Source organism: Papaver somniferum, unplaced genomic scaffold, assembly GCF_003573695.1.
Source record: "Papaver somniferum cultivar HN1 unplaced genomic scaffold, ASM357369v1 unplaced-scaffold_57, whole genome shotgun sequence".
In the NCBI taxonomy this organism is placed as follows: Eukaryota; Viridiplantae; Streptophyta; class Magnoliopsida; order Ranunculales; family Papaveraceae; genus Papaver; species Papaver somniferum.
In genome coordinates this window covers 3,122,651-3,136,816 of record NW_020648415.1, presented here as the reverse complement: position 1 = coordinate 3,136,816, position 14,166 = coordinate 3,122,651, and the positions used below count along the sequence as shown (strand labels likewise).

Here is a 14,166-nt window from a genome sequence, read left to right as displayed (position 1 = left end):
TCTTCCACTGTTAACTTATCCAATGTTTCCCTCAACTCCAACACCTTTTTTTCCTTATTCTTTTCCTGTGAGTTCAAAAATTTATATTTACAAGCTGTAGGCTTCCCATAAGGCCAAGGAGTGCGAGCATTAGACAATTGCAGTTTAGGGAAGTGGTCGTACACCCAAACCTATGAGAAGAGGCAAAAAATAATACATTCGCAATATGATTAGTAACAATACACATTCATTCACTTATATATTCAAACACACAAACGATAATTTAACGGGGTACCTGAACAAGGGTGTATAAGCCTTCAAAATATAGACTCCTAAGCCTCGAAGCTTTTCTGAGTTACACTTGAACGAATGAAATAAACGCAATGCCCCAAGAGTAGTTGTTCACCTAATCCAAGGGGTCCAATAGCTGGAGGTAATGAGCATTTACCACGTGGCCTGAAGTGTCAGGGAAGAAGATGGTTCCAAGTTGATATAACAAATAACCAGTCACATGGTGCTTAGTCTTCTCCTCTGTCATCACCAACTTTCCTTGAGCAACCAAATCTTTCGTCCCTGAAAAGTCATCAAACAAGGTTTTGAGCTTGATCTTTTTCAATTTCTTCTTGTACGTGCGGTCTTCCTCAAACTCATTATACTCATCACCTTTCTTAGGATCTTTGTTAGCTCGTCTAAACTCACATTGTGCCTTTTATCGCTCCATCCTAGACACCTTTCGACTAGTTTTTCAAGAACTTCATAACTCATCGAGGGATCGTAGCCATCTCGAACACTTGTTCCTGTAATTGGTATGGCTGTGATTCTAAAACAATCATCCGGAGTTATTGCCATCTCACCAAAAGGTAGATGAAAAGTATCTGTTTCTGGATAATCCCTCTCGGCAAATGCAGTAACAGTGACAGCATCAAATTTTTGGTGCGCATGTTGTATCCCGTTCCATAATACACAATCAAATACCGCCAGGCGGACCTCATCACACTCATTTTCTATATTCCATACCTTGTTCTTTTGACGTTTCAAAACACGAACAACATTTTTATGATCCTAAAAAAATAACATCATATCTTATATACTAATATATATATATAGAAAAGAACAATATATGTCAAAATATAATAAAATGACCGGGAAATCTAAATCTTGATGGTTAAGATTGAACCATACCTTTGTTGCAAAGATCTTGGCAACCCATGAGTTTTTGTAGCCCATCAATACCTCACCTCCATCTCTTGGAGTACCAAATGTTGGATTCTTTGGCGGAAAACACAAATCCTTATGAGGAATGTGCGAATATGTAGCACAAGGCTTTTTAGGCGTCTTTCTAGGTCTCTTTACCACTATGTGTGCTTGTTCCTCTTCTTCTTCCTCTTCATACGAGCCCTCCTCTGATTCATCATCATCCTTATCTCCATCCTTGTCTCTGCCTTCCTCATCTTTTTCACCCTCATCATCGCCACCCTCATTTCCTCCTCCTTGAGCTAGTTCATCTTCTCCACCTTGATTATGTTCTTGACTGCTCATCTCTTCCACGATCTCTTCATTAACTTGTTGGATTACGTTGTCAGCATTATCTCTATTGACACCATCTTGGATGACAACACCCGGTAATGACCCACCTCCATACTTAGCATTTTTGGTTCCACGCTTATAGACACCTAAGTGTTTTGGGCCTCTAGGCGTGGGAGTTCTCAAATCTTCCGGTAATTGTTGGTTAGATTTCTTACCTTTGCCACTAAACAAAAAAACAAAAGAAATAAGGAATAATTCACGAAAAAAAAAACCAACTCAAGAAAAAAAATCGTGTTCCAGGGTAGAGTTCGGTTACTCAATTATTTTTTCGAGAAAACCGAACTCCACATATATATGTAAATAGCCAAGAGTTCGGTTTGTCAAAGTTTTTTGCGAACAAACCGAACATATTGGAACAAGTTCGGTTATATGGGTACTAAACATATAGGGGAAAAAAGAACAGTTCGGTTACATGGAAATTTTTTTTTTTTTGCAATAAGGGTATAGTTTGGTTACATGGCAGTTTTAAACATTTATGCGAAACAACCGAACAAAGGTGCTAGAGTTCGGTAGTGTGGGTACTAGAAATTTTGGGAAAAATCAAACAGTTCGGTTACATGGATTTTTTTCCTATTTTTGGTAATATGGCTATAGTTCGGTTAACAATTTTTTTGCGAAACAACACGAACTCACGCGTTCGGTAACCTAGTTTTCAATCCTATAAAACCGAACTGTTCTTCGTGTTCTTCGTTTCATGGAGTTCGGTTAAGAAACTAAGGCAACAATAAAAGACGCTCTAACCGAACTAAACACTGTAGCTTCAATTTAAACCCTATTTTGATGATTTCTAATCAATTGAATCGATGAAAATCAAATTAAAAGAAATGGGTTTCTCGGGAAATACCTGCGAATCGGTCCCATGGAAGAATCAGGCTTCTTACTGCTTCTATTATACTGGATTATGGATTCACTTGGATCTTCCACTTCTTTATGAATCTCAAAATCACTTGGCTGATTTACTAGATGTTTAATGGGGACCTGTTCCTGGGAGTCTTTTGGTTTTCTTTCGAAGAACCATTCTTATAGTCGATTGATTAATCGACGATGAAAATTTTATGAATCGAAGATTAATGGATGAAGACGATGTTGAAAGGAAGAAGAAGAAGAATAAAAAGAAAAGGACTTTTTTTTTCTTTGTGCAGTGGTAGGTAGTCTGATTTTGGTTTTTGTTAATAGATTAGATTAGGTTTTTTTATATTTTGGTAGTTATTAGTTTAGTTATAATCTCAATTAGGGTTAGTGGGGCAAATTAGTAATGTCTACACTTTAGGACATCCCTTATAAGTATAGGGTAGATGGCCTTATAAAACAATGGTCCCCTCAAAAAAAGGCTGGTCCCCAAAAAATCGTTCGTATATTATATATCTATATTATTTTATCAAAAGTCCAGGAGAGCGGGGCCTTGGGGGTCTTGGACTCTTGGGAGGTCTGGTGATTTCAAAAATAACTTTTTGCAAATTTGACTTTTGGTTTTTAAAAACGTTTTAAGGAAATTATTCTCTAATTAATTTTCATTAATTTTGGTATTATATTCTGCCCGTTTTCTGACTGTTACGAAAAATTAATTTTGGGTAATTAATCAGAATTTATTTCCATTAAAACCTAATTGATTCTCTTAAGCCTTTATAAGGATGGTTTTATGAAAAGAGAATATGATTTGTTTTTCGTGTGATTCTGAGCAAGTGTTAGAAAGAGTGATAGTTGGCTCGATTTCTCAACGTGCAGAGAAATCGAGCAAGAGAATATCATCTTTTTTATCCCATAGGGTTTTCGACAAATTTTTGACTGCTAGCACAATCAAGAGGCAGGGTCGCAAAACACCTTAAAGATAGCGACCTAGTCCGCGACTCAGCTGTTTGTGATTCGTTTTGATTTTTTGTGCAGTTTCCAACAGATACAATAAAAAACCTATGGGATTATTGTATCTGTTGGATTTTTTGTGCAGTTTCCAACTCAATCGTGTGATTCTGAGCAGTTTCCTGTGAGATTCAGACTTCTGTTCGTCTTGTGCTCCCCAGTGAATTAGCTAAACATGTTGTTTCTGAAGGTACCAAAGCTGTTACTAAGTTTACCAGCAAGTAAATTACTGGATCCGTTCTACAATATATGTAATTTCAGTGCCTAATCTCGTAATCAAGGTACTGTTTTATCTAATCCTAGATATATCTGTACTTTTTAATTGATGTTCGTATGTAGTTCTTATTATCAAATCTGGGATCTGTTTGATGTATATGGTTATGAACAATTATCAATGAAATATGTTCCTTTTCCAACCTTATGTTACTGTGTTGTAATGGCGCAATTGAAATTAGAATTAAACTATTTGACATTACTGCTAAGAAAAACAGTGAAATTTTTAACCTAACAATTGAGTTTGAACTCCTCGTGCATAAAAAAAAACACAAATGAAATGACAGACATGGGCATGAGTCGAAACAAATTTGTTTCAGTATTTAAGGTGGAAAATTTCCGGATAGATGGATAGAGATTTTATCTCTCAACATGGAGGCTTTCTTGTCGACAGAATCACATATCTGTTGCTTGCAACATGGATCATGGTGGTGAGTTAAAGGCATTTCATCTTGTACTTCATCTTCCATATCGATCACAATGTTATGAAGCAAGCAACAAACAAGAATTATTCTCGGCAACCTATTTGTATCCCTCCACATTGTACCTCGAAGGATCCCCCACATTTCCTTTAGCCTTGCTAGCGCTCTCTGTGCGACCATTCTGGTTGCAAAATGTCGCTTCTTGAATTCCTACTTAGACTCTGACAGATGTTTACCTGGATAAGGTGTGACAAGCCAGGGTAATAGAGGAAAACCACGTCCCCGATTATATATTCTCTCAATTCTGAACCTTTGCAAAGCTGTATTTTCTTCCCACTTAGTCTATTCCCTTTCTCACAAAGATTGAAGAAGCCTGAACTTCGGAGAGATGACGATTCGTTTACACTTCCTGGCCATCCAGTGACTATGTCTCTAAACCTCATTTGTGGGTCAACAATTGCTTGCAGAATCATGCTGTGGTTGTTTTCGCTATCATACCAAACATCGTTTGAGGTATCCACTGTAGGCAAACACATCGCAGTATGGGTAGTATCAATTGCACCACAACAATTGGGAAGGCCTCGCATTTTCTCAAACTTGGATTTTACCTTTGTCATTTCTGCTTCTGTAGAGGGCCACATTAGATGAAGGAGTCCTCTTTTTTCCATAGACTCAATAAAACGCCAGGTTATTTGTGAAACACTAGATTGGTTTATCCCAAATGTCTCACCTATAATTACCAATGACTCACCTGAGCCTAACCTTCTTAGAGCGACTGCTACTTGGTCGTTTAAACCCAAAGACTTGCCATTTGTAGCTGAGAATGGTGACTATTTTATCATATCCTCCTTCACAAGTGAGCAAACGTAGTTGAAGGTTTTTCTTGAGATCTTGAAAACAGATTCGAAATTTTTCGAACTCTTCGATCGAGATGAAGGCCCTGCAAAAGGGGGGTAAATGTTAGTAACCAGTCTCAGTATGAACTGTCTGAGCCTTCAATATATTTTTTTTCTCTAGTCAGAGAACCCCAAGTAATTAGTGTCATGCTATTTGGTATCAGCTCTGTAATAAGAAGATATATTTGTCTCAAGAAATGAAGAAATTATTAGTCACTGAACAGAACTTGCTAACCGTTCAGTGAGGTTCTACAAAGATACACAATTTTTAGATGCTTTGTTCCCTTGGGATTTCATGGATACTGGAATTTACACTGCTGAGCACTCTTGAACTAATCAAACTCCTCAAAAAAAATTGTACTCGCCTGAAGAGACTATTAAATTAATACAATCCACAACACTATCTCTATTCTGGTAAACGTGACGCCTCAAACTCTAGGTGATATATACTGCACTAATAGAATTGTTAAATCATTTCCTAACTAAGTAGACCTCTTTTCTTGGCACAAACTTTAATTTGATTCTTTGCAAATTAATATTAGGATTAGGCTTCCAGGATATTACTTAGATAATGGGCAATTTCTGTAATCAAGGTGTTCCATATATTTTGAAGAAACATCTATGCAGTTGTATGTCAGATGAGTGGAACCTATCGGTTTTTGAAGTAACTAAAAGAAAATATCAATTTACCATCTAGATAGGTCTTCGAGAAGGTGGCAGATATCAGTGGACAGAAACTAGATTGCATTAGGTTTTGAAATTGGACCCTCACGCAAAATAGTAGAAAATTGAGCAAAGGATCAGCGGAGATAATGTAGGTCATTCAAACGTTCATTATGGCGCCACAAGGGTGATATTATAGGCTCCTATTAGTTACTCAGCCACACTACATTATCACAATTCAAAAATCTATCAGTCCGGAAGAAGGTGAAAATAAATGCCAAGTAGGAAGCAAAAGGAGTAATGACCCACACAGAGGCAATCATGGTGATATGATCCCTGGAGGAGAACCGCATCAATAAGCTAATGTGACTAGGGTAAGGGTATCGATGATTGATCCAATCATCGCCTAAGTCATCATCCAATTATGCTAGAGTTGCTCGATAACATTGTTATGCGATGAATTGGCACAAGGTTGAAGTATCCACGGTATGGGCTAGAGTTTCATATTTGTCTTGGGAGATTGACAACGTTGGTATCCAGTACGACCGCCAATTAGTATCCTGAGCAAGTTCAGCATTTTGTGCACAAGCTGAAATAAGTAACTACACCCTACATTAAATCCATTTTCCGGCAACTGTACACAATTGTCAAAAGGTGCACCGCAAAGTTTTACTACATATGAGCAAGAAGTGGGAACCTAGGAAATGAGCATTGTTAAATTTATCTGGAATAGCAATTACATTTGGTAATAAGTCTCTAAGAGAAAATTCAAATCAAAGATAGAAAAATTAAGACATCTGCTGAAACTGATATCACTGGAAGAACAAAATAACTATGAAAATTAAATTTCTTAATCCTTTCCAAAGAATGTTGATTATTCACGTCTTAGAATAGCTTATTCCAAGTTTAGAGTGAGAGATACAATGGGTCTTAATACTCTCGCATTATGAACTATTGGTGGGGGTGACTACCTATAAACTATCTGTAATTCCTACTCTGCGCTAAGACACAACACCATCTGTCTCACCTCTATTCCTCCAAATGTTTGGTCAGGAAATACTCAGACATTCATCGAGCTATGAGCTAACATGAAAGTTGACCTAAAACGGTTGTTTCTTAGTGATACACTTGCAACACAAACACAAGTTACACCTAAAATGTGGTATTTTTTTCCCAACTCAAAAGTGATACAGAGAGCTCAAGCTGTAAAGCCGAACACCCCAAGGGAATGCGGGATGACAAAATGAATCATTGCTTACAACCAAATATTGTATAATCACTAACGTCTCACCCCTATGCAAACCTCCTGGCAAGAACAATCTGAGCGAAGTCCTAAAGCCACCATGGCTTCTTTTTTCATAAACCGATAGACACAAAGTCACAGTTACTATAACACGAATGTTCAACAAATAACCATGAACATCAACCACAATAACAAATTGTGCCTATATATCCATTTTATTACCAAGATACATTCTGTATACAACCTCAATAGACTCTAGTCTGGTTACTCAGTATAACTATGTTTATGTGAAATCACTTTAGAGCAGAAATAGAATACCTAAAACACAACAACCAAGAACAACATTCAATATACATCAACCAAAACATGAATACATACAGCAAATGGTAAAATGACAACATAAAATGAAAAACCCATACTAGTAATCCTTTTAGAAAACTCATCCCACCAATCTTTAGGTTGTTCATCTTTCTACAATGAAGTTGAGAACCAACACCACCACCACCACCACTACCACTTCTATCGACCTTCTTCTCTACTACTTTCCTTTTCCTCTTCTTCCCTCTAATGGGTCCCACTAAAAATCTCTGAGAAGATGAACAAAATCAGATTTGAACCTTTTAAGACTTACCACTTCAGAATAGAGTCAATGAATCTGTATTTGTTGCAGAGAGAAAACCCAAATTCCAAAAACAAAGACAAGAAAAAGAAGTCCATGAAATAAATAGATGAATATATATAGATGTTACGAGGCTGTGATGGGTACAGCAAAACATGCAAGAAAAGTTTCTGTGGGGTTGGAATGGTTGAGTCTTGAGTGTTTTAGATTTTGATGTTGTGTTTTCTTTACTAGGAGACCATTGAAGGCAAAGGGAAAAAATAAAATAAAAGGGAACCAAAAAAAGAAGAATAAGTAAGGATTTGAAAAAAAGTTTCGAGTCTCGAGAAGTGAATAACAACAGGTCTAAGCAAATACACGACAACAATCGGATGACTTTTTTTTGTTTCTGATTAACTTTTATTTCTGAAAAAAACAAAATCACTTCTATTTTTAATATCCAAACACGTTATCAGAGTTTTAGACGTTGTTTCTTTACCCACTTCTCTTTCATGGAGTACTTATTTTTTCCGCGAAGGGTAAGGATATATGATGTGGCATGAAACTTTGGTAGACCATGAACAAACATGAGCTACCATGGTGCACACTACTCATGAGTCATAAGTGTAAGTATTGATATTGATTTTATTTATCTTTTTATATTGATATCGATACTTTGGTGGTTGGATGAGTCAAAACGTCTTTTTAGCATCACGAGACCATAGCTGCTAATGGGTACCAAACCACTGTACCAGTGGAATCTTCTGCATATTTTTTTACAGTCCGACTACATAACATTCGTCTAAAGTTTCTCACCTTAGGAAGGAACCTTACTCTTTCTCATCATGACAAACTACAGTCTCCCCTTTGATAGAGAGTGATAATTATTATTTGCCCTTTTAGGTCTAGAGCATCGTTCTCATATCCAAATCTCTGCGTACTGAAAGCCTTGGATGTGTGCTGCTATTATTTTGTGATAAGAGTCATAAGTTGAAACCGATCAAAAATAAAATCATAAGTTAAGGCGTGGTACAACATTTTGTGAAATTCTGAGTTGAGACAACTTAGGTTGATGGCGGCTTAGACTCGGCCACATTTAGAAGAGAGTTTAAAGAGACTTAAAAGAGATATATGGATTCCATTAAATGCAAGCATGTCATCCATTACTAGCTCATAAATGTGACACTACTATTTTCCCAAATATCTTGGTATGTGTTTCACAAAATTTTAGGCATCACAACAAAAACGCTAAAAGCAAAAACTCTAAAGGTTAAAATGAGGTACAAATACTCCCATGACCAAATCAAGATGATCTGGATCAACAGAACAAACGGCGAACTACATCTTGATATTGAAGTAATCTTTGTCAAAATGGTGCAACCTAATATAACCATCTTCTCCTCCACTTGAGAAACTGTACAAAACAGAAAGATAAACAACGTAAGAACTACATGGAGTAGAATGAGAAATCCTCATATGGTTCTGATACTGTTAGTTCTGAAAATCTGCACTAGATGTATAAATTGACAGTTTCGAATGATATTAAAAAAGATTAGAGAATAAAATGATATATACCTTCTTCCATCAGGGTTGATTGCCAACGCATTCATTGGACCAAAATGTCCTTTTACACCACCTATTTCTTCTTGAAGAACCTATTTTCAAAGAAAACCCATGAACTTTTATCAGTAACAGAGAGTAGCCGGGAAAAAACATGATCTGCATGCACTAGGTCATGTAACAAAATGCCTCACCTTGTGGAAGAATTTAGCCTCGAAATTCCCAGCACGATGATGGGTAGTGGTGACTTCACCTGCGGCCTGACCACCTCCAATCACCACCTATATATTAAGCGCACAAATAAGATTAGTCCCTAAACAATATGAAAAATATGAACGAGCATCTTTAAAAGGTAGAAATTAAGATAAAAATCCTCAATATTAGAAAAACCTGGAGATGACACCCTATATTATGACCCATCATGTCTGCCTATTGAAGTACTATGGAATGCAAGAATACATGCTAGCTTTTATTCAGCAAAAATACTGATAGCTGAAAGCTGCAGAAACTGAACACCAGTATGGTTGCACAGTTTCAAGGTCACAAAGAACAATTTCTTTACAAACAATTAAGGTTGCAAAGGACGACTCGTGTTTCAGCACATAACCGAGCAAACCAAACGAAATAAAAAAAATAAAGTTTCAGGAAACATGGTATAAAGTATACTAGCCTACTAGGCATCAATGTGCTCCGCAGTTCAAGTTACATAAGCACGTACATGTTCAAGAAGTGGAGACATAGCAACAGCATTGATTGGACTTCCAGTTGAATATGTCTTTAAATTTGTCAATGTCCTGGAGTCCCAAAGCTAAAACAAAAATGAAAAAAACTGGTTATCAATAAGAAAAGAAGGCCAAAGTATAAAAATAGAAGAATGAAGAAGAAATGGGTCAAATATAAATAGAGAAATGGCAGAAAAAGAATGTTTTCACGAAGTGTATACCTTAGCAGATTTGTCCGAAGAACCAGTTAAAAAGTGTGAGCCATCTTCAGACATTGACAATGAAGTAATTGTTTTCGAATGACCAGTTTCCTTGCTTGATTCATTCAGCATTTTCCCTGTCTGCAAGTCGATAGAGTAATGTTAAAGTTGAGGTATCTACCGATCTTTTACAGAGAGTACACAAGGACTTCACTGTAAGAAAATGGGTGTTCCAAAAAATATTTTTCACTGTGCCGGCACATCACAAGAAATTATAAAGATTGTCTAGCTACACTTTAGCACATTGAATTTCCTCTGTAGGGGTACATACCTCAGAATCCCAGATACGAATTATCGCATCTTCTCCAGCACTTATTATAGTCCTGTTCAAGGGTCCCCAGACCGCTCTGTTGATTCTTCCTCGGGGTCCAGTGATTTTAAGCGCAGACTCAGCGGTCTCTACAAAATGATACATCAGTTTTCGAGTTATATATCTACGAGTTCATTCCAGGCAAACAGATACATGGAAGACACAAGCCACAATTAGCTAACATAGCTGTATGAATTCTATGCTTCTTTTTCCTTCTTTTTCCAATAAGAACCTTGTACTGCTGTTTTCTTATTTCAAAACAGTAATACAGTCAATTTTTTATGTTCTTAACTTTACCTTTAATTGAAGTGCTACCCTGACCAAAGTTAGATTCTACAATTTATTTAGCCAGTTTAGGATTCTGGTTAACAAGTGATAGTTAACACATACGGATTTTCTTTTCATGCGAAACCAAGAATAATACTCAACTCAATTAGATTTAAAATAGTGTTCCTTAAACAGATGAACCATAACTTAGACTCGAAAATATATCAAGCAATACTAATACTAGTTGAAGTTGCAATGTTAATACACAAGTGCATAAAGTCGATAGAAAAACAAATAAAAGCCAACTCATCAATTAATTGAAGAAAGCAACAGCTTTCAGAAGAAGATATAGGAAGAATAAACAATAACAAAAAAAATACTAAATAAAAAGTGAACACATACGCACGTTCATTGGGATCATTCGAAATAGTTTTCACATGAATCGCTGAAGTCTGTTCCATGAATGGGTCCGTGGTGATCACAGCAAGCTTATCTCCAACTGCAAAATCTACAGATCTAGCTGGAGAATCAAATTCAAAGGTAAAGAGCAGAGTTCCAGATTTAACATCCCAGAGCTTTGCTGACCGATCCGCACTTCCTGTAATCAGACGCCTGGAATCCCCTGAATGATATTGAGATATATTAGCACTTGAATAGTCAAAATTTAACTCCACAAAATATTGAAGCAAAAATCAATTAGCAAGCTCTTCAATCTTCGTATATCTGCCATCTTTTATCCTGTGGTCCAATATAAAATCCAATTCCAATCACAAGGTAAATATTTGCAGAAAGAATGATCTTCCCCAAGAACCAACAAGGAGGGTAATGGTTTTGGGGCTCACATCAAAGTGCTGGGTTAGCTTTATGCTAAAAACTTAGCCAAACAGATTTCAGTTACCTAACATCTCAAAGTTCAATATAAAGTTTAAAACAGTTCGACATTGTGCGTTCTTAGCTACTAAACTGTGCCCTGAAGTGAGACTATGACGCTGTGCCTAAGAATTGCTTAGAGGATGTGCATCTCGGACTTCAACTCAAACAAATCTTTCAAACAGATTATCCAGAATAACCCTCAGCACTGAAATATGCTAGGATTTACAGGAAAATTACACTCAATCAGTTATAAAAGCTTCGAAGAAAACCTTCTAACACAAACCAAAGGCTGAGCATAAGTAATTTCTGCGAATATGTCAGATGCACATCAACATGCAAATACCTTCACCATTATTCCAAACAACAAAAAAGTAATAGATGATTGGGAAATCACAACTTACTTGAAACATCACAACACCAGACGGCTCCTTTGTGTCCATTGTACGCACCCAATCGCTCACCGTTATCCGCAAACCACACAGTGGGTGTATGATCTTTGGCACATGAAAAGAGAAGATCACCTTGTCTGTTGTACTTAAGAAACGTCAAAGGCCGTTCATGGCCTTTCATCAAGAATGGTCTCATACTTTTACAATCAAGAAGAAATTATGACAATTGAACAAAACTGGATTTCAATTTAGGGTTTGATTTGTTAATGATACCACCTATGGTCTTACCAACAACTTACTTCGGTTATAAATAGGGGTTTTCCGAGCACACATAAAGAAACAAACTAGTTAAAAGCTACGGGGCTGGCTAATTTATGTGACCTTTGGTACATCAAGAATTTTTGTTTGCTATATCTTGGTCGTTGGATGGATCATCATCATAGATGGCGGCATTGATGTGCACGGCTTTGTAAATGTGTGGGCCACTGTATATCAACGGTGAATACCCCTGTTGATGAGTACAAAAAAAGAATACCCATGTTGATGGGAAAACCGATTTCCTGTTTTTTTAGGAAAGTGAAGAGACGACCGTGCGGACTGGGACTCCTCAACCGCGCAGATGTACTGCGCGGGAGTGTTTTGAGTTCGAGAGATCAATATGTAGGACTCCGGTCTAAACCAAGACAATGGTCATTCCAGAGTCAATTCGGTCACAAAAAGGGAAAAGGGTCGATCTGTAGGAGGGAAGCTGAGAAGTATGTGAGATCAATGTTGATCAAGGATTATGAGTGTGTTGTAGGTTTCTACAAATGAACTGGTGGGTTCGAATAAGTTTGAATTCTGCTCAACTTGAGAGTGTTTGTTCAAATGAGAATTCTTGTGGTAATTCCTGTATATCTGAGATTGTTAGATTGTCTTTTAATCGTGAATTCAGAGACTTATTTATATTGCCAGAAGGTAGACACATTGATCTCCAGTAAGTGTGACGGTTGCTTGAGTGAAAGAGTGAGAAAGTGGGAAATCGTGGTTAAACCAGTTCCAGGTCGTGCGGAGACTTGGTTGATTGTCCACCCACTACTTTGCTAACTTCCTAAACCGTTTGCAAGACTTACTCACATTTCTCATCGTGGATGAACACACGTGCCATAGGCCGCCAGACCAAAACCCTAATTAAAATCCCCCCATGTGACATGATTGATGTCTCATGATTGTGGAGTCTACAAGGCAGACATGTATTTAATTAGTCAGTTGTTGACTTGATTAGACAATGAGTGTAAGTTTTGTTGAATCGAGCATGATTGATGAATGCTCTATGATTCATGGACTAAACATGTCTCCTCGGACATATGGATAATTCTCGAATGTTGATAGCTGAATCAACATAATGAATATTGATAATTTGAACAAATATTGCTCTTCTGAGCGAATATTGCTCGATTGATGAATTATTAATCATTGATAGTTGAGTAATATTACTAGTCCGTCTGAGCAAATATTTCCTATTTGATGGACTATTAAATATTGGTAGTTGAATCAAAATTGATATTCTGAACAAATATTGCTTGTCTGGGCGAATATTGCTTGTATGAACAATTATTGGTAGCATGACCAAATAAAATATTTATTAAAATATTGGTAGTTGGACCAAATATTATATAATTAATCAAGATGTTGATTGTTGGATCAATATAAAATTATTAGTGTTCAAACTTGTTCAGAATTATGGTTTGCAGAGCATTAAGTTCAAAACCCTACTTTTGATCGGTTGTTGATCAACTGATGATTTATTGAAAGTCAATCACTCAGTGAGGGAGGGACCGGGTACATGGGATGATGTCCGACCATGTAACGCCAAGGTGCTCGAGTGAGCATGCACCAAAGTCCTTTGTAGACCAGTCGATGAATGGATATGATTAAATGTTGGTTTAATCATTTATTAAAATATTGTGCGCGTCCGAGCGTTAGGAAATAAAACCTAATTATGGAGAGATGAGGGACCGACCAAGGGGTATGAAACCATCCCATGGTGATCGTGGGACTAGCTGGTGGTCGATTGAACAAGTTCCATGTTGGTTGGAAAGCGTTTGAACCCAATATGAGCATTAGGTCAAAATTGTTAAAGTATGTGGGACCGGCTCTTTGCAAGCCTAAGAGCCGACCTTGGTCGGTCAAGGTGGCATGCCCATGCCACCATATTTTTCGTGTTTCAATTCTGAGAACTTTGATATTTACTGACGCGCTTTCGAGCAATATTTTGGATTTTCAGA

General features: G+C 37.0%; 1 protein-coding gene and 1 pseudogene across 1 annotated transcript; both read right to left on the bottom strand.

The window, feature by feature from the left end:
* Positions 1–4,019: 4,019 nt before the first annotated feature.
* LOC113343320 lies at positions 4,020–8,117 on the bottom strand (annotated as a pseudogene).
* A 558-nt stretch (positions 8,118–8,675) lies between these two features.
* Positions 8,676–12,181, bottom strand: LOC113343362 (eukaryotic translation initiation factor 3 subunit I-like). The gene is made up of 8 exons (XM_026587585.1): positions 11,912–12,181; positions 11,044–11,259; positions 10,332–10,459; positions 10,022–10,141; positions 9,797–9,886; positions 9,273–9,359; positions 9,094–9,173; positions 8,676–8,932 (listed from the first exon to the last, which is right to left on the bottom strand). Exons 1-8 carry the CDS (start codon positions 12,093–12,095, stop codon positions 8,857–8,859), a joined length of 981 nt encoding a protein of 326 aa, XP_026443370.1. The 5' UTR covers positions 12,096–12,181; the 3' UTR covers positions 8,676–8,856.
* Positions 12,182–14,166: the final 1,985 nt, after the last annotated feature.